We start from the raw sequence: 18270 nt of genomic DNA, 5'->3' as shown, positions 1-18270 counted from the left end.
GGGATAGTAGTAATAATTAAATGTATATAATATATATGTAATTAATATATAGATATATTTTAACCTGGTACATAATAGATATTCAATAAATGGCAGCTATTGTTGCACCAAAATCAGTTTTTAATCAATTCTCAAGGCATTGCATTCTTAAATATTTTGCTTTCATTTGCAAAAATAACCTTTCTTAAACATAATCTTCTTCATCAATTCTCAGGAATTGTCTCATCCTGTCTGGTGACGGGGGGGTTCTCTCTTCCCTGTACTTTGCTTTTACAAGTTCAAAAACTTGTCTCTGAGGCACAACCCCTTCTTTTCCTGAGGCACAACCCCTTCTTTTCGTAGAGCTTCCTGCTTTTTTTCTGAGCCAGGCAGCTGCAAAAACCAACACCCACAGGGTTAAATCTAGTTTCTGAAGCCACCTCCCCCTCCCTCTCCTAGTCCCCTTCTCAGAGAACGCTGGCTGCTGTCCCAACTGCCTCCCGAAGCCAAATGCCAGAGGAGAGAGAAAGTAATGAGACAGCCATGAATCCCTTCCAGAAAAATGAGTCCAAAGAAACTCTTTTTTCACCTGTCTCCACCGAAGAGTTACCACCTCAACCTCCTAGTCCTCCAAAGAAGCCACCTCTGGTGAGTGCCTAGATTTAGTTCTGCCTCTAATAGGAATAGTCTAGTTTTCCAATGTTTCTTGATTGATCTCTAGAGCTTCAGGCTGAGCTGTGTTAGGATATACTATCCTCACCTGAAGTTTAAATTAATCCGAAAACCAACCAGTCTGAACAGAAGCTTCCTTTACTTAGGAAAGAGTTTAGAGTTCTTGGGATCCAGGGTTTTGCTTTATTTTATTGTATATTCTGAGTTACCCTGGGGGAAAAAGCAATTTGAATGTCCAGGGAAAACTGGCAAGCATTCCTATCTGGAGAACTGTGTGTGATTGTTCTTTCTTTACCAATATAAAAACTCAGGCCTTAGTTGCTCCTGTATGCAGAGCCTGATGCTAGACACCAAAGGAAGTTTTAGAGTAGACTCAATCTCTGTTACTATGTGTCCCCAATTTACAGTGGAAGATACTACAGAGAAACAAAGAAATAGTAAGTAATATTTTGCATTATATACTTGTTAAAGCACTTCCAAATGCATTATCTTATTCAATCCTTGTATCAGAATCCTGAAAGTAAGTAAGAACAACATAAAAATAATAGCCAATGTTTACCAAGTATTTCCTATGGGCTAAGAAGTGGTATTATTCTCATTTCTCTGGAATAACAGAACTGAGGCATAGAGACAGGTGTAATGATATGACCTGCATCAGTATGTTAACATAGCCAGTGGCAGTGTTACATATAGGTAGTGGCAATGTGTTAGCTAAACTCCAGGTTGCATAATTTTCAAACTGTGAGCCTAGAAGGAAGAGAATCCTAGTTCATTTTATCTTTCATGCACATTATTATCATGCACTAACATATTAATATTTATGGTGGTTGTTTATATATATCTATATGGGTAATGAGTGAATACATTAGCTTATAATTTTATCTATTTAGTTAGTTTTATTTCTTCTGGCCCCAAAAGATTTAAGGTTGCTTATGAAGATGTGTATACTTATTGTGTATTAAGAAAAGAACCAGAGACAATATAACTCTCAGGATAAAATATTACTGTCCTGAGGACAGATGTTCAATTCCCCCTCTCATGTTAGTTAGGCTATCCCATGGGTAGGAATTTGAAATAAAACATGACATTCCTTATAGTTTGGCTGATATAGTGTATGACGTAGAACAATCCTTTTAATGTCAAGTAGGATAATGCTGAAAATATTATAGATTCTCTTTGGCAAGATGAGTGGACATATTTTACAGGATTTAAGATGCTCCATCAGCCTACCTTTAGAAATCTCTGCTGGCTCCTGCCAGCATGGTGAATAGGACATTTTACCCATGTCAGGTGGGAAGGGGAGGAGTAAGTTCTACGGTAGAGCATTGCAGAATACTGATAGCTGAATTTAACTGCTTAGACATCATTTTCTTCATAGACCAATTCTTCACCCTGTTCCTAGAAATAAAGTATGATTTCTCTCCTGCCCCTTATTTTTCATTTACTAGTTTGGGGAAGATGAGCATGTCCAGGTATCTAGGGGCAAGGAAAGTCTGAGAAGTTTCATGTTAAATGATTAAGAAACAAAGTGTTATTCACACTAGCTTCTATTACTCCTACATCAGTAATGCAAGCACTTTCAGTGTAGAACAATCTGGCTATTTAAGTATGGAAAAGAGCTCATCCCTGCATGTTTGCCTTTTTTGTTTCATAGAAAATCTGTGGCTCCAACTATCCACTGAGCATTGCCTTTATTGTGGTGAATGAATTCTGTGAGCGTTTTTCCTATTATGGCATGAAAGGTAACTTTAATTCCCAGAGTTCTTCTCTTCTCCACTCACTCGACTCCATGTTTGTAACAATCCGGCCTCCTTATATGTGATTATTTCCCTTATCTGTTTTTCCTGCCCTAGTTCAAAATGGTACTTTCCTTTGGTTTGGCCAAGATTTCCAATGATGCCTAATGGCATTTCAACCAGTAACTCATACGCCAAAACAGAAAGGTGTAATAGAAATCAGAGCATAGCCTGTGAGAATATAAGTGGGAAAGTTCTTATCATCTGAGTTCCATTCTTGTGCCTGTTCCTTGGGTTTTTGCATTCGTGTAGTTGGGTAGAGAAAAAGGTACTTGGGAAACACCAAGTTATCTTTAAGTTTGGCCTAAATAATGCTATGGGGTGTGTAGACTGGAGAGATAAGTATTCTATTTTCATGCTTAGCATAGCCCCATTCAATCAAATAACTTCTGTGGACCCTGCTTATACTTCTTTTTCACTTATATCACTGATAGCTGTGCTGAAGGCCAAGACAGATCAAATTACCTGTCCTCCATAAGTCAATTTAATGCATCTATCTGGTTTTGTCTTCCTTTTTTCGCCTCAGCTGTGCTGACCCTGTATTTCCTGTATTTCCTGCACTGGAATGAGGACACCTCCACATCTGTATACCATGCCTTCAGCAGCCTCTGTTATTTCACTCCCATCCTGGGAGCAGCCATTGCTGATTCATGGTTGGGAAAATTCAAGTAAGGAAGATGGGCGATCACATCCCAGGAGCCTCACGGATTAATTGTGCAGAAAGTTATCCTCCAAGCAAGAACATATGTATTTCATTCTGGACAGATAAGAATCTATCTAAGAATGAGAGCACAGAAAAGATATTCCTCTTCATTATCAATCTTTCCAATGTTTTCAGACCCTTTTCAGTCAGATTGTATACTTGTCTCATATCTAATTCTAATCTTCCATGCTGTAGTTTAAGATTCTTGTTTTGATCTCAGTGGGGATAGTGATTGCTACCAACCAGCAAATTGATACTTTTAGAAACATTAATAAAATTATTTTATACCTCTCCATCTCTTCTTCAAACTGAATAATTTCAACTTCTTTAGTGCCTTCTTGAGTCCTGCTTTTATCTCTTTTACCTTAACTGGTTCTCTTTTTTAACCTCTTTCTGTAGTTTCCTTCTTAAGGATATAATGGATATTTTCATGAGTTAGACTATGGTCCATTTGGTTCAGTGTCCCCATCTCTCTTGTGCTTCTCTGCCTATCTGGGTTGTGTTGTGGTGTGTGGGTGTATTGTATGTTTACTGGTATTATCCTTTTTTTTAAGATTTATTTTTTATTTCTTTCTTTCCCCTTCCCCCCCACTCCCCTGCCAGATTTCTGCTCTCTGTGTCCATTCGCTGTGTGTTCTTCTGTGTCTGCTTGCATTCTTGTCAGTGGCAAGAATTTTGTTGCATCATCTTGCTGCGTCAGCTCTCCATGTGTGCAGCGCCACTCCTGAGTAGGCTGCACGGTTTTTGGGTGGGGTGGCTCTCCTTATAGGACACACTCCTTGCACATGTGGCTCCCCTATGTGGGGGACACTTCTCCATGTCATGACACTCCTTGCGTGCATCAGCACTGCATGTGGGCCAGCTCACCACACGGGTCAGGAGGCCCTGGGTTTGAACCCTGGACCTCCCATATGGTAGGCAGATGCTCTATCAGTTGAGCCAAATCCGCTTCCCCAGGTATTATCTTGGGAACGGGAAACCTCCTATAATAGTTGACAGATTGTACAAAACTTTAAGGGATAATTTTCTGAATTTATTAAAGAACTTCTATTAAAAGTCTTTCTTCTGCTATCCCAGAGTCATGGCTTTCTTTACAGAATGTGGGCAGCTCAGGGTCCTCTTATATAAGGAACTCTTTATGCCAGGATAGAAGTGAGGCTTTCTTCAGGGCTATGCATAGGAAGGAGTAGCCAATAGGTGCACAGTAGAAAACAGAAATCACTAAGCATAGATATTTGCTTCTTGTGATTTCTATAAGCATTTACTAAGAGAATAACTAAATGCTAGGATGCTATTCTTGGTATCAGTTTCTTTTTAGTCATAGTTCCTAGTATTACTTTTATATTATTATTATATTTACTATATAATATTTTCTATTACGCACACACAAATTAACTCATTCTCATGTAAACTCAAACTATTCTCTAGGGTCTTCGCCTTATGATTCTTTTTTTCTCATTCTTATTACATGCCTTTTCATCTCTCTTCTGAGTCTTGCATCTCTCATCAAGTTAGATGATGATAGAGGAAGAAAAATTAATTTTACTAGAGTTCAGTGTCTATATTTCCTTACCCTTACATCTACACCACATTGCCCTATCTTTGGAATCATATTTCTGTAGAATTTTTTTCTGTGATATAAGGTACTCCATTTATTCCACAATGCAATGCTGATATGTTAGAGAAAAACATTTTTTTTTTGTTCTCTTAGAGAAAGATGTTTATCTTAAACTATCTTTTTGCTTGTGATCCCCTCCAGTGTTGTCACAACTCCAATACTGACCTCTTCTTTCTCAAGTGTCTCTCTCATCTCTCCATTCCAGGTCATATGTTGTCTATCCCTTGTTACTATTTTAATTTCCTTCTTACATACCCCTATCAGTCTGGACTGCTGGCAGTCACTTAGAATGACTCTCTTAAATGTTTATTGTCACATATACTTTTGGATGTCACCTCTACTGTTTTCCTTTCTCTTTTTTCTGAATAGGTACATAACATGTCCTTCCCTTTTATTTCTCCTATCATTTTTTTTTTTTCAGGCCAGAGTTGACTTTCTTTTCTTCATGTCAAGTCTATTCCTCTGCCATCACTGCATATGTCAGTTCCTAAGCTCTTATTGAAAATGACTGGCATATTATTATGATGAAGTAAAATTTGTAGCTTTCCCTCTTTTCTTTCCTTTTTTCCCCATAGTAACTTGCCCATGATAAAACTGAAGGAATCTAAGCTATGAGCTAGAAAGCCAAAGTTCTATACCTAAGCCTAATACCAATAAGAGTGTCACTTTAGGGGCCCTTTGGACTTTGAATTTCAGTTTCCTCATTTTTAAAATGGAGGATTGGTCAAGCCTAGCTAAAACAGTTTGGTGTTCTCTGATTAGGATTACAATGACCCCATTTTAAAGCAGAATTTCCAAGTCTCCCTTTACTTCTCCTTCTGTTAAAGTTTCCTGCCATTACCTACTTCTCGTATATCCCTCATATTCTAGAATAATTCCTCTGAGTCTTTCACCTAGAAAAACCTAGTTCCTTATATAAGAGTTAGATCCCTGGGCTGCCCATTTCTGTTAACTAAGCCACCCTCCTTTACACTTGTCACGTTCATTCAGTCCAACAATCTAATACTGATCTGATCTTTCTACCCACACTCCTATCTTCTCTAGTTCAGACTCCTTATGTATTTCTCTCTGACCATCTAGCATAGATACTCTTTTGAGTTTATGATATCTAGTCGTTTTTCAGTCCTTCTTCTTTCCTTTCTACTCATTATTTTTATTCCAAAAAAGAGAACCTTTTTCTAGAAGACCCTACAAGGCCTTTGGGAAAGACTGCCCCCTTCCTTGATGTTAATTAGCCCTGGATTAGTCACCCAACTTCTTATACCATTCTGCCATTATATATCCTCTAAGGGCCCTTCTTTTGCTAACCTAAGAAGATGAGGTAGCCATTTAGAACAAGAAATCCACATCCTGAAATTTCTGGTATATCTTGCCTCTCCTTGCTACCTTCTTTACATTCCACATTAATATATAATACTTTAAATTATCTTTGGAATAGATAATTCCCAAAGTTCCTTCTAGAGCTAACATTCTACTTATATATAAAGAGACTGCTAGTATATTAGTACACATAGAATATATGATATATGTGGTAGTGTGCCATAATTCAACATGTATATTTTACATGTGTTATTGCTGGGATTTCTTACTTTTCTGCATCCTAATTGCCATTCAGTTTCTTTGGAAAAACAGCACAACAGAAAGTTCTACTAATTGCATGATCTTTATCACCAGACAGTCTATGCTAAGTATCTGGCTCCTCTCTCATCTGGATAACTTGTCCTGAGGAAACTGTGGTGGAGAGTACAAAGAACCCAAGTGTCCAGATGACCAGACTGAACCTGAAACCCTTTTACTTCTCTCTGTATCCTAGCGTCTGGGTTTAGAGTAAGTTCTATGTGTTAGCCATTCCTGTTGCCTGTTTACTGGAATTCTTCCTTTACCCATTCACTTTCTAGCGCCAAATACATTCTTTCTTCTTCTGGTTCTCCTAATTTAAAACACTGCCACTCCTGGTATATATCCATTAGAGTCTTTTCATATCTGTACAAAAGTAGGGGTGCTTTGAGTAGGTAGAGGTATGAAGGGGTAGAAAGGGAGGAGTAAAGGGCAGATATGAGAAGAGAGCTTGAAGGAAATGCCAATTGCTTCCTCGTTTCCTAGTCTGTTTGCATTATTCACCATTATTTCTATTTGCATTTCTCAGGTAATTCTTTCCTCCTCCACCACTTCCTCCTCCACCTCTATTTATCCTAGCACTGAGAACTGTAATCCTGAGTCTGTATTACTCAAGTCTTTGAATTTTATCTATAGATTGACTGATTTAGCTCTCTCAACAGGACAATCATCTATCTCTCCTTGGTGTATGTGCTTGGCCATGTGATCAAGTCCTTGGGTGCTTTACCAATATTGGGGGGACAAGTGGTACACACGTGAGTAAAATCAACTGAGCCATTTTTTCCATTAGACAGGTAACTGTCTCAGGCAATCATGACAGATGATTTTCTGTTCCTACCAGAGATATACCTTTATCTTCCAACTTACTGTTTTATTACTAAACTGGTCAAGAAAAAAAAATTATGACCATATGAAATCTTTCTTACTTTATTTGTGCTCTTTTGTTTTCATTAAGCATTTTGAGACTTATTAAGCATTTTGACACTTGTAGAGTACCTACTTAGTATTCTTTTCATAAAAATTCTTCATGTTATTATACCAATAATTAAAACCTTCTAACCTTCCACAGTCCCTCACCTATTCCTGTACTGATGCATCTGTACTTAACCAGGATTTAAAAAAAAAGAAAAAAGCCTGTAATACTTCCCTAACATACATTATAGAAGTCATAGTCAAAGCTTGGAATATTTCCATTTAAGTATAGTCCCATATATTCCAACTGCTCTGTCCCTCTTAAGTTTTTGATGTTTATGGGGCTGAGGCATTTGATAGATTTGTATATCTGTTGATTCTGTCCATAGAGAGGATTGCAATTGTTCAGGAAGCAGGTGTTATGTATTCATGTTTTTCATGTGTCTATATATGTGTTTATCCTATGAGTTAAGAATTTTGTTTGATATTTAATAAAGATTTCGTACAACCTGTTTTATATCCCATCAAAAACAATGACTCATCTCCTCCTAATTACAGCAAATTTTAACATTTCACTTTGTGCCAAGGTCTGTGGGATAAGGGTGCATAAGTTCTTTCTACTGAAATATCCCTTTAATTCGAACAAGATTGAGAACCATTGCTTTAGATTTGAAGTCCCTTTAGTATCTGTTGCAATCTACTGTACGCAACAGGTAAATGGAACTACTAGGGACAAATTATTCCCAGGCAATGCATATTTTCTAGCAAAGGCTCATGGGTCATAAAAATTTTAAGTGCCCTTGAATCTCTTCTAAGAGTAAGGATAGATGGAAATTGTCCCCAGAGTAAGGAATATGAAGGGGATTCTTTGCCATTGTATACATTTTTCTCCCTTTGCAGCTCTATATTCCATCTCTGCAGTTGCATTTAGTACCAACACCTCTAATTTCAGAGTCCTATCGCTGGTTGGCCTGAGTCTAATAGCTTTGGGGACTGGAGGTATCAAACCCTGCGTGGCAGCTTTTGGTGGAGACCAATTTGAAGCAAAACATGTAAGAGTCCTATGACTTCTGTATTTTTAAGAATGTAAACTGGGTATTAAGAAGGGTAGTGAGCAGGAAATCATTTGCCAAGAGTAAGGTATTCCACTGGTCAGATCTTATCTGAGGAGCTGTATTCAATGCACAGCACTAGGCATTAACAGAGGGAAAATCTCAAATATATTTAAAGGAGAGTGACCACAGTGGTGGATGAACTAAAAGCCACACTTTATGAGCAAAGGTTGAAAGAAATGGGGGTATTTACCCTAGATAAGAACCAAGAGGAATATCATAACTGTTTATAAATATTGGAAGGATGTCAATGATCAAACTTGAGCTCAATGAATGAAAGTGATAGGAGGTAAGCTTTTTGCTTAATGGAAGGAAAAATTTTATATAGTCAATGTTGGAAATAGTGAATTTACTCTCATGAGGTATTCAGGAATAAATGTAATGAGCACTTTGGGAATAAAAGGTGGTGAGTGGTGTAGAAATGGTTTATGCACAATATCTCTAGCTTTGAGATTATATGAAAAGGGAAACTGACAATCAAAATGAAAGAGAATGGGTTTCTATATGATGAGCATGTCTGACTGATCATTCCTTCTTTTCCTATATACTTTCCTCTGTCAAAGGAAAGGAGCCCAGTAATTTGAATAAGGTAAAAATAGAACAGTATGAGGAAGGCAAGGGGAATAGGTATTTAAAATTTCTGGCTTCCTCTCTTTTACTTGCATTTTCCTTTCTTGTCTGTCTACATGTTATCTGTTTCTGCTTCCCTCTCTTTATGTCTCTGTCTATCTGTTTGCGTGTGTGTCTCTCTCTTTCTCTGATACAGTACCTGTGTTCTCTTTCTGCCTCTGTTCTCTTCCCTTGATATTTCTTCCTGTGTTTCCCTTGCCCTTGAGACCGTTTGAGTTATAATTGTATGTTCTTCACCTATCCAAGATTCCATACATCGTGATTGTTTGATATATTTGGAGAGAAAAATCAATCTTTGGCAAATGGAATTCTATGCACGGTGGGCTATGCAAATTAGATGACTGGAGTAAGTTTAAATGGGGACCAGAAGAGGAAGGAAAACACACTGTAAATAGAAAATGAGGAAGAACTGATTGTTCTAATGTATAAGAAGATCTGGAGTGCCAAAACAAAGCACAGTAGCATGTAGTGAATGAAACATCAGCAACTTTATTTGAAAGTTGCTTAATTTGCTAACTGCTTTGCAAAGATATTTCCAATAAACAGGACATGCCCACTTCCAAGTCTCCACCAGACAGTTCCAAGTGATTTTCTTTTATATTTTATACCTCTGGTTTCCTTTTATGCTTTCTGGAAGACTTCCCTTAAACACCAGAGTAACTCTTCCACTTAATCTATAGTTCCCTCCATGTCATAGGTTGTTGTCCTATTTCTACCACACACTCCACAAATCTGTTGTTTAACTCAATCATTCTTAATTCAGTCAGTAAATATTTTTTGAGTTGTAATATGTATCAGGTGCTTTGCTATTACTGGGGATTACAGAAATGAGTAAGATATGATTTCTTCCTTAAAGGATCTCACAATCTACTGAAAGAAACAAAAATTTAATGCAAAGAAATTAATATTAGAATAGATAAGTACAGGACATAGAAGTGACCTAGAAAACAGGATAATCATTTTTGCCCAGTTAAAGGTGTAAATGACTGTTAGATGCTTGTATTGGGGTTTGAAGGATGAGTAAATATTTGCCTGGGGTCTGCCATCCATGCTTTTAAATACCTGAAATGCTGGGGAAATACCAGAGAACTGTTATTTGAATCCGTCTTTTTGTATTTACCTCTAGCTCTACATCTGATCATGGGTGAGATAGAATTGGATGGCACATTGCACTGATGATTTGTCCTATTTGTTTCAGGCAGAAGAACGAACTAGATACTTCTCAGTCTTCTACCTCTCCATCAATGCAGGGAGCTTGATTTCTACATTTATCACACCCATGCTGAGAGGTTAGTATTATTTCTGAGGGACTTAACTCTGGTCACCCAAAAAAATAATCAAGACTTCCTGATCTCCATCTTTTTTTTATATGAGCTTGAAAATTGTGAAAATTTGTTTTAGTCTTGATTTGTCTGATCCAAAAGAAGGATAATGGGTTAGATGATGGGAGGAAGGAAGATGGCTATGTCTATGACTTTAAGGACCTGCTCTTGCAGAATAGAATATCAAAGACTCAAGATTCAGGGTTGCTCTCTTTTTTAATTTACCTCTAGGAGATGTGAAGTGTTTTGGGGAAGACTGCTATGCATTGGCTTTTGGAGTTCCAGGATTGCTTATGGTGATAGCTCTTGGTAGGTACAGTGGGAAAAAGGAAATTAATAATCATTGATGCCTGCCATATGTAAAGCATCATGCAGGCCCAATACACCAACTATTTCATTCAATCCTCACATTAATTGTGTTAGGTAAGTGTTATTGCATGGGTTTTCTTTAGCTTTTTAAGATAAGATAACTGATGCTTTAAATAAAGGTGCCCAAGTTTACATAACTAATAAGAACTCTCCTGGGAACTTTAAAAAAAGACTGATCCTGGGCCCCCACTGAGGACCAGTTAAACCAGGATCTCTGCAGCATGCCTCTAGAATTTTTTAAGCGTCTCAAGTGATTCTAATGTGTAGTCAAATTTGAGATCCACTGCCCTACATTACAATATGTAAGACAGCATGGAAGGTAATTAATCCTCTCTCTCCAGCTAGCTGACTTAACCTGGTACTTATTCACCAAATTATTGAAAAATATTTTTAATTATCTGGGCCTAAAGCAATTCCAGGTTTAGCTATTTCTGCCCTGTTCTGTACTACTTCCAAGGAGTTCACTCTTGAGCAGAGAATAAGACCATTTGGATTTGTAGGTGAAAACTGATACAACTTAGATTAGGATGTTGGTGTTCTCCTTACCACTGTGAGCCCAGTCTTGGAAAAGGAGGGGGCTGGGTGTGTTGCTTAGTTTACACAATCTGGAGAGACTTGGGCATGATTGTTCCTAATCATTGACCTGGAAACCTGTTCTCACTCTGAGCCTTACGGTGACGCCCCTCTGGAAGGTATCCAGCCCCAACACATAAAGAGCTCAATAGAGGAAAGGAGTCTACAGACTCAATGTTCAGTCTGATTATTTTCCACTAGGGAAGCTCATAGAAGTCTGCAGAGTTTCCAATTCCAGGGAAATTTATGTGTTTGTTATTCTAGGAAGTTTGTGATAATACGTTCTCTGCATTCTTTTCCCTTCCAAGCCTCACATTTTTTCGAAGAATATTCTGGTTTCCCACCAATTATTATGCTTCTTCTCTAGAGCTTTGCACAGTAATAATATTACACCTTAGAGTAATTATAAGGGTCAAAAGAAATGCTGTAAGTCAAAATGTTTTATGAATTATGAAATGTTAAACAAGTGTTAGCTGTTATTAGTGCTAATTAAAATCTCAATTCTCTGACCTTGCACTGCAATTTAATTATTAACTCACTCATTCATTAATTTATTCAACAAATATTTATTAAATGAGCCTGCTATATGCCAGGTTCTGTGCTAGGCAATGGGGTCACAATGGTGAATTAGACAGCTACAGAGTTCATGCTCTCAAAAAACTTATATAGTCCAGTAGGGAAAGGGAGACAGAAAAGTAAATAATAATTTGCAACATAGTGTAATTAGCATGATAATTGGGGAAGTATAGAGAAATATGTGGAACAAATAGGAGGGATATCTCACTTTGAGGCTTAGAAAAGGTTTGTCTAAAGAAATGACATTAGATGAGAACTAAGGGATGAACATCAATTAATCAGACAAAGAAAAGATTAGAAGTGATGCAGAAATAAGACATAGTATGTTTTAAACAAGGAAGTGAGAGATAATGTGACATGTTTGATGGCCTTAAAGGAATTAAGATGGGCTGAAGCATTGTAGTAACAGAGAGAAGTCGGGTGTATGCAGTATCGAAGGCCAAGACATGAGAATTCTGAGAAGGAAGATGATTTATTTAGACCAGCTGGACTTGGTGGACTCTTGTCCTGATAAAAACTGAACCCCAAATAGAATTTTTGGGTCTCTTTTATACAGGACAAATAAGAGTGGGGAGTCAAACGGTGCTCGTATGCAAAAGGACTTTTTGTTAGTTTTTTTCATGTGTTTTATCTGAGTATTAGATAGGTTATTTCCTCCAAGTAAGATTGATTTAACACATAACCCCCACATTCCAGGTAGGCTTGAGTTAACATATATCCCCTACATTCCAGGTAAGCTTTTAGCATGAACCCTCCCCCCAACACACACACATTCCAGGTAAGCTTGACACATTTAGTTTGCCTCCTCCCTGAATATCCAAAGCCTATAGAGTTTATACTTCTCAATTGGCTTTCTAGGCATATTTAGATATGAATTTATGCACAGGCTATTTAGCATAAAGATAAAAAGGGAAGATTGGCAGAAACCAGGTAACTAAGGGCCTTTTAAGCAGTTAAGGAATTAGAACTTTATCATGAGGATAATGGGGAGCTACAAAAGGGTTTTGAACAGAGGAATGATTGTTAAATTTTCCCACTGGTTGTTAAATTTCCCCCCCAGTGGTCTCTAACTGTAATATGGAGACAGAATTGAAATAAGGATGAGACAGTGATATTATATATTTCAATTTCTGAATTTTTTGGCATTCTCTTAAATTATGCACTTGAGGCAAGTGCCTCACCCAACTTGCCCTTGTCCCAGTCCTGGTAAAATTGACAAAACTTGGTATGATTGGACATATAAAGTGAGGGGAAGAAAAATCAAGACTGAATCTAGGATTTTGCCTTGAGCAACTGAGTAGATAGTAGAGTCGATAACTTAGTAAACTCTTCACAAGGTGGAAATTGGATTCAGTACAATGTTAATGAATTTCATTTTGGACATGTTACATTTTGGGTGTCCTTAGAACATCTAATTGGAGCTATCAAGCAATTATTTGGAATTATGGACTTGATCTCAGAAGAAATGTTTGGGCTATAGAGACTTGGAGCCCTAGTATTTTAATAGCAATTAAATCAGGACTGTAGGTAAATAAGACAAACTAAAGAGTAAGGTAAGAAGAGGGCCTAGGACAGAACCCTGAGGAACTCCAGCATTTAACAGTTAAGCAAAGAGTAAAGTTCACACAGGAGACAAAGAAGGAATAGTTAAAATGATAGTAGTGGTATCTTGGATACCAAAAGGATTTCAGGAAGGGCAGAATAATCCTCAGTGACAAATATTTCTGACTGGACAATTGAGATAAGATGAAAATGTCCATTAAATATAGCAACAACGAGATCATTGATATGATAACAGCAGTTGTGGTAGATTGATGGAGACCAAAGCCTGATTGGAATAGACTGGGATCAAGAGAGTGTACTGAAGGAAGCGGATGTGATGGTGCAGCAAGCTGATGCAACAAGATGATGCAATGAGATGACACAATGAGGAAACACAATAAGAGACACAACAGGTGGGAGCAGAGGTGGCTCAAGTCATTGGGTGCCTCCTTTCCACATGGGAAATCCCATGTGGTTTGGTTCCAGGTTTGGTTCCAGGTGCCTCCTAAAAAAAGAAGACGAGCACACAGCAAAAAGACACAGAGAACAGATAGCAAGCACAAACAATGGCGGGGGGGGGGGGCGGGGGGGAGAGGAGAGGGAGAAATAAATAAATAAAAGAAATCGTAAAAAGAAAGAAAGTATACCGAATATATTTGAATGTTATTAGGAGGATCCAGTAGAGAAAGAGGTTGAAGATGCAAGATAAAGGCAATATAATCAACATGAAGAATTACCTTCGAACAGAAGAAAGAACATCCCCATTAACTGAAGGGAGAAGAGGATGGGTGTAGATGTAGGAATTTATAGATTTGGTAGCAGGGAGTTGAGGATATTTTCACTGAAGGCCTCTATTTTCTTTGTGAAGTAGGAGTCAACATCATCTACTAGAGGGAAGAGATAGTAGAGAAATTCAAGGTCTTTTTCTCATCTTCCTTTGTTAAGTGGCCCTTAAATTGAAGTGTGATCTTGTAGATTTGACTAACAGTCTTCCTGTTGTCATTCCAATTACAACTTCTTTCTAGGATCATATTTAGTCTCAGGAGTACTTTATTTCCTATCCAAAACCTTCCCCTTGTCCAGCTACCTCTTCCTCTGCCCACTTGACAACCAGGATTAGAATTCTTTCACTGATCTATTATTTCTATTAATAATAAGAAGGCTGTTGTAGATAAAAGATGCTATTTGGAGAAGCTTTGGGGAAACTGAGCAAATGAATGAAGAAAATGTGATAGAGTGAATCTAAGAGGAATAGTTAGGGAGAGAAGAAAAGTAATGTAATTAAAAAGTGCTACTGGTCACTGAGACAAGCATCTTTAGCAGATTATCTACTGGAAGGGCCTCTTACTGGGGTTGGGAAATCCATTAAGGATGACAGTACATCTGGGAAGATTCCACGATGGAGTCTTATCGATTTTAATAAACTTTAATAAAATTGAAAATAAATCCAATTATTTTATAATTATAAAAGTAATGCCAACTCATTTTTGGTAATTTGGAAAATAAAAGGAAAAATAAAAAATAAAATTCACTTATAATTAACTGTGTAGATGTGGATAAAGGATAAAGATGTATATTATAGGCAATAGAATGAGCTAAGGAACAGACATGGTACAAAATAGAAATTTTTGTAGGAATGATGAATAATGGTCAGAGTATAGGGTATCCAAAGAAGACTAATGAAACAAAGTGGGAAACAGTAGGTTGTGGTGAGCTCCTCTGAGAATAGGGATCATATCTTTTTCACATTTATTTCCAGTAGTTTCTAATACAGTGTCTGAGCAAGAAGGAGTGAACAGGGTGTTTTATAATAGTCAAGAGAATAGATTTTTGAGTCAGATAGGCCAGAAATCCAGTTTCTGACATTTTCTAGCTGTGTAAACTTGTACAAGTTAACTTCTTTAATCTTCAATTTCTTTGTATGTTAAATGGAGATAGTATTATGTATTTTGTGGAGTTAATCAGGTAATGGTATAAACTACTTAAAACTTTACACATAAAAATAAACCTTCAATAGATAATGACAGCAGTAACCATAAGAATGATAATGATTCTGGGAAGGCCTTTCATATGAGGAATTTGCATTTATTAAAGAAGATTTTAATCTGGCATTGGATTATAAAGGGAGAGATCGACATATTGATGGTCATTTTAATAGTCCAGGCTAGAAGGTGTGAGGTCTTGAATAAGATTAGCATCAGTGGTAATGGAAAGGAGGGGGCAAATGAGAAATAAATTGAAGAAGGAGCATCACTTAAAATTGATATCATGTCAGATATGAAGAAGGAGAAAAGAGTGAGGAGTCAAAGATGACTTCCATTTCTGTGATTACATGAAAGTCCCAACAGATTTGTCTCCTAACAATTGATCATTTTATTCTGTTCTTGGCTCCCATAATTTTTGTAACTCCAAAGCCAGGCAGTGTGAGTCAATTACCTCTTTATTAAATTTACTAATCATTCCCACACTTTAGAAATGCCCTAAGCATAAACATACTGAATGTGCTAAATGAGAAGCTAAGAGCCTTGTTTGTATATCAACCGCAGTTGTGTTTGTGATGGGAAGCAAGATGTACCTAAAACTACCTCCTGAAGGAAATATAGTGGCTCAAGTTGTCAAATGTATCTGGGTAAGTTCATAACTTGTTTACTTGCCTTTTACAATCACAGGGAAAGAGATGCTGTGCTGAGCATATGGAACTTCAAACATGGGTCATTTTCTCAATGACTTTCTGTTCTACTTCAGTAACCTTTATATTTTGTCAAGTCAAAATCAGTCTTCCTTTGTGTTCTTACTCAATCATCAAATTTAAAAAGTATCAATTTTTTTTAAAACTGGCAAAAATCTTTTGAACATGTGGTGTCAACAGAAAATAAGGGCAGAGACAATAATATCTGAAATATTTTAAAATTCTATGTATGATGAAACCAAAGAGTTGAAGTAAATCGATGAGAGTGTTTGAGGGAAGGGATAGTGAATTTAAAAAGGTAGGAGATATTTTCTCTTGCTTTCTCCCCTGATATCGTCTATGTTCTGCCCTAGTTTGCTATTTCCAACCGTTTCAAGAACCGTTCTGGGGACATTCCAAAGAGACAACACTGGCTGGACTGGGCAGCTGAGAAATACTCGGTTAGTTGGAAATGCAGAAACATCTTATGGCTCCATTGAATCTTTCTTAATATTTGAACTGATCCCCTCTTCCTCCATTTAACCTCTTCTTTTATGGTTCCGTGGCACTTCTACTGTAAGCAAGAAAGCCATGAGTGGAACATAGGGCAATTCAGCCTATTCCTTCTTCCTCCTTCTTGCAGATGCAGCTCATTATGGATGTGAAGGCACTAACCAGGGTACTTTTGCTTTATATCCCATTGCCCATGTTCTGGGCTCTTTTGGATCAGCAGGTAAGAAGGAGCACTGGAGAATAGTTCTCTTGAAAGCTACCCCTTCTTCTTCCACCTTCCCTCTCACAGGCAAGAGTTTTCTCATACGAGCTTCTGTCTGCTCTAGGGATCACGGTGGACTTTGCAAGCCACCAGGATGAATAGGAATTTGGTGAGTAGAAGAGATTTTCTAGAGAAGTCTATCATCTTTATCATCCATTTTGAGGAAATTAATTTCTTTCTGTAAGACCTTTAGAGAGGTGCTTTTAGCCTGCAGGTACTGTGTAGGTAAAGATAAAGCTAGTCTTGAAATTAAAAACAGAATCTTGTCTTTAGAATATATGGGGATGGGAAAAGCTTGGCTGTACATAGGAAGTATTGAAGAGATAGCAGATGAAATGGTACAGACCTGTGATAGTGATTGTTCTCTTTCATTGAATCCCAGTCCTGGGGCATAGCAGGGACAGTTTGATTGTCCTACACACAGTTGACCCTATCTTTCAGGCAGGAATCCCAGCAGAGGATCTGGGAGTGGGATATTTTGTTTAAGGCTATGGAAAGGATGGGAAGGTTGTAAATATTATTTTCTCCTTTTCCAATCTTCATTCTTTATCCCACTCAAATAAGGTACCATCTCTGCTCTCAATGTTTCACCTCCTAGATAATAGTTTTATTTTTCTTCTTTCTTAGTTATGAAGAAGGCAGTGTGGGATGATGACGGTCATATTAGCCAATCCATTTGGAACTTGACAAATATAACATTACCTTCTCCCTTCCTCTGGATGTCCAGAATATTTCATGGTGTTCCTCTTGTTGACCTACTGGAGAATAACTTTGGAAACACTGTTCTCTGGGTGGGAGTCTTCACCTAAACCATGATGTCTTGGATCCTTCTTGTCATTATCACCTCCATTTGCAGTTACTAAAATTAAATTTAAAAACATACTGACTCTGTTTTCGCTAAAATTAAGGCAAGTATAGTACACAGAAAAGAATATTTTCCCCTGGGTCCATCTGCCTTCATCAAATATGGCCAAAAGCCATTCCCATATACCCTGACAGGCAAGATCATGGTCCTTAAACAAAGACCTGATAGATTTTCTCTTAAATGCTTCCCACGTACTAATTCACAAGATTGTTGATATAAGCTTTTCTCATCTTCAACCACAATCTAAATATAATTTATTATACTATTTCAGGGTTTTTTTGTGCTTCAGCCTGACCAGATGCAGGTAGGTGTTCTTTTCTATAGTCATAGAAACTTACCACTTTCCTTATTTGTAACTTACTGTTGGTTATTAGGATTAACAATCATATTTTGATGCTTTTTCCTTATATACTAAAGAGTGGCCATGACATTTTCTCTTGGGCTGTGGATCTGGGAAAAAGAGAAGTGCAAATGAAAGGGAAGAATTCCTGGTACGATTGACAGAAAAATTTAGGCTTGGAGGGAAACTGTTCCTTTTTGG

The 18270-nt window shown here is 37.4% G+C and overlaps 1 protein-coding gene across 3 annotated transcripts in view; it reads left to right on the top strand.

Moving 5' to 3' along the window:
• The first annotated feature begins 350 nt into the window (after window positions 1-350).
• SLC15A2 (solute carrier family 15 member 2) overlaps window positions 351-18270 on the top strand; it is a 51015-nt gene continuing 33095 nt past the window's right edge. For 2 of the 3 annotated variants that reach the window (XR_011648661.1, XM_058295724.2), the window contains exons 1-12: window positions 409-627; window positions 2306-2393; window positions 2974-3115; window positions 7048-7140; window positions 8250-8349; window positions 10238-10328; window positions 10593-10670; window positions 15968-16050; window positions 16464-16550; window positions 16733-16822; window positions 16929-16973; window positions 18001-18033. Coding sequence is in view for 2 of the 3 variants with exons in the window: in XM_058295724.2 (XP_058151707.1) it covers window positions 490-627; window positions 2306-2393; window positions 2974-3115; window positions 7048-7140; window positions 8250-8349; window positions 10238-10328; window positions 10593-10670; window positions 15968-16050; window positions 16464-16550; window positions 16733-16822; window positions 16929-16973; window positions 18001-18033 (1068 nt within the window). In the remaining variant the exon portion in view is untranslated. Of the gene's footprint in view, window positions 628-2305; window positions 2394-2973; window positions 3116-7047; window positions 7141-8249; window positions 8350-10237; window positions 10329-10592; window positions 10671-15967; window positions 16051-16463; window positions 16551-16732; window positions 16823-16928; window positions 16974-18000; window positions 18034-18270 lie in introns of all 3 variants that reach the window. The other variant, XM_058295723.2, reaches the window with a different exon arrangement.

The sequence above is a fragment of the Dasypus novemcinctus genome, chromosome 4 (genome assembly GCF_030445035.2).
Source record: "Dasypus novemcinctus isolate mDasNov1 chromosome 4, mDasNov1.1.hap2, whole genome shotgun sequence".
Taxonomy (NCBI): Eukaryota; Metazoa; Chordata; class Mammalia; order Cingulata; family Dasypodidae; genus Dasypus; species Dasypus novemcinctus.
The sequence above is the reverse complement of the archived record's forward strand: the minus strand, read 5'-3'. Positions and strand labels throughout refer to the sequence as shown.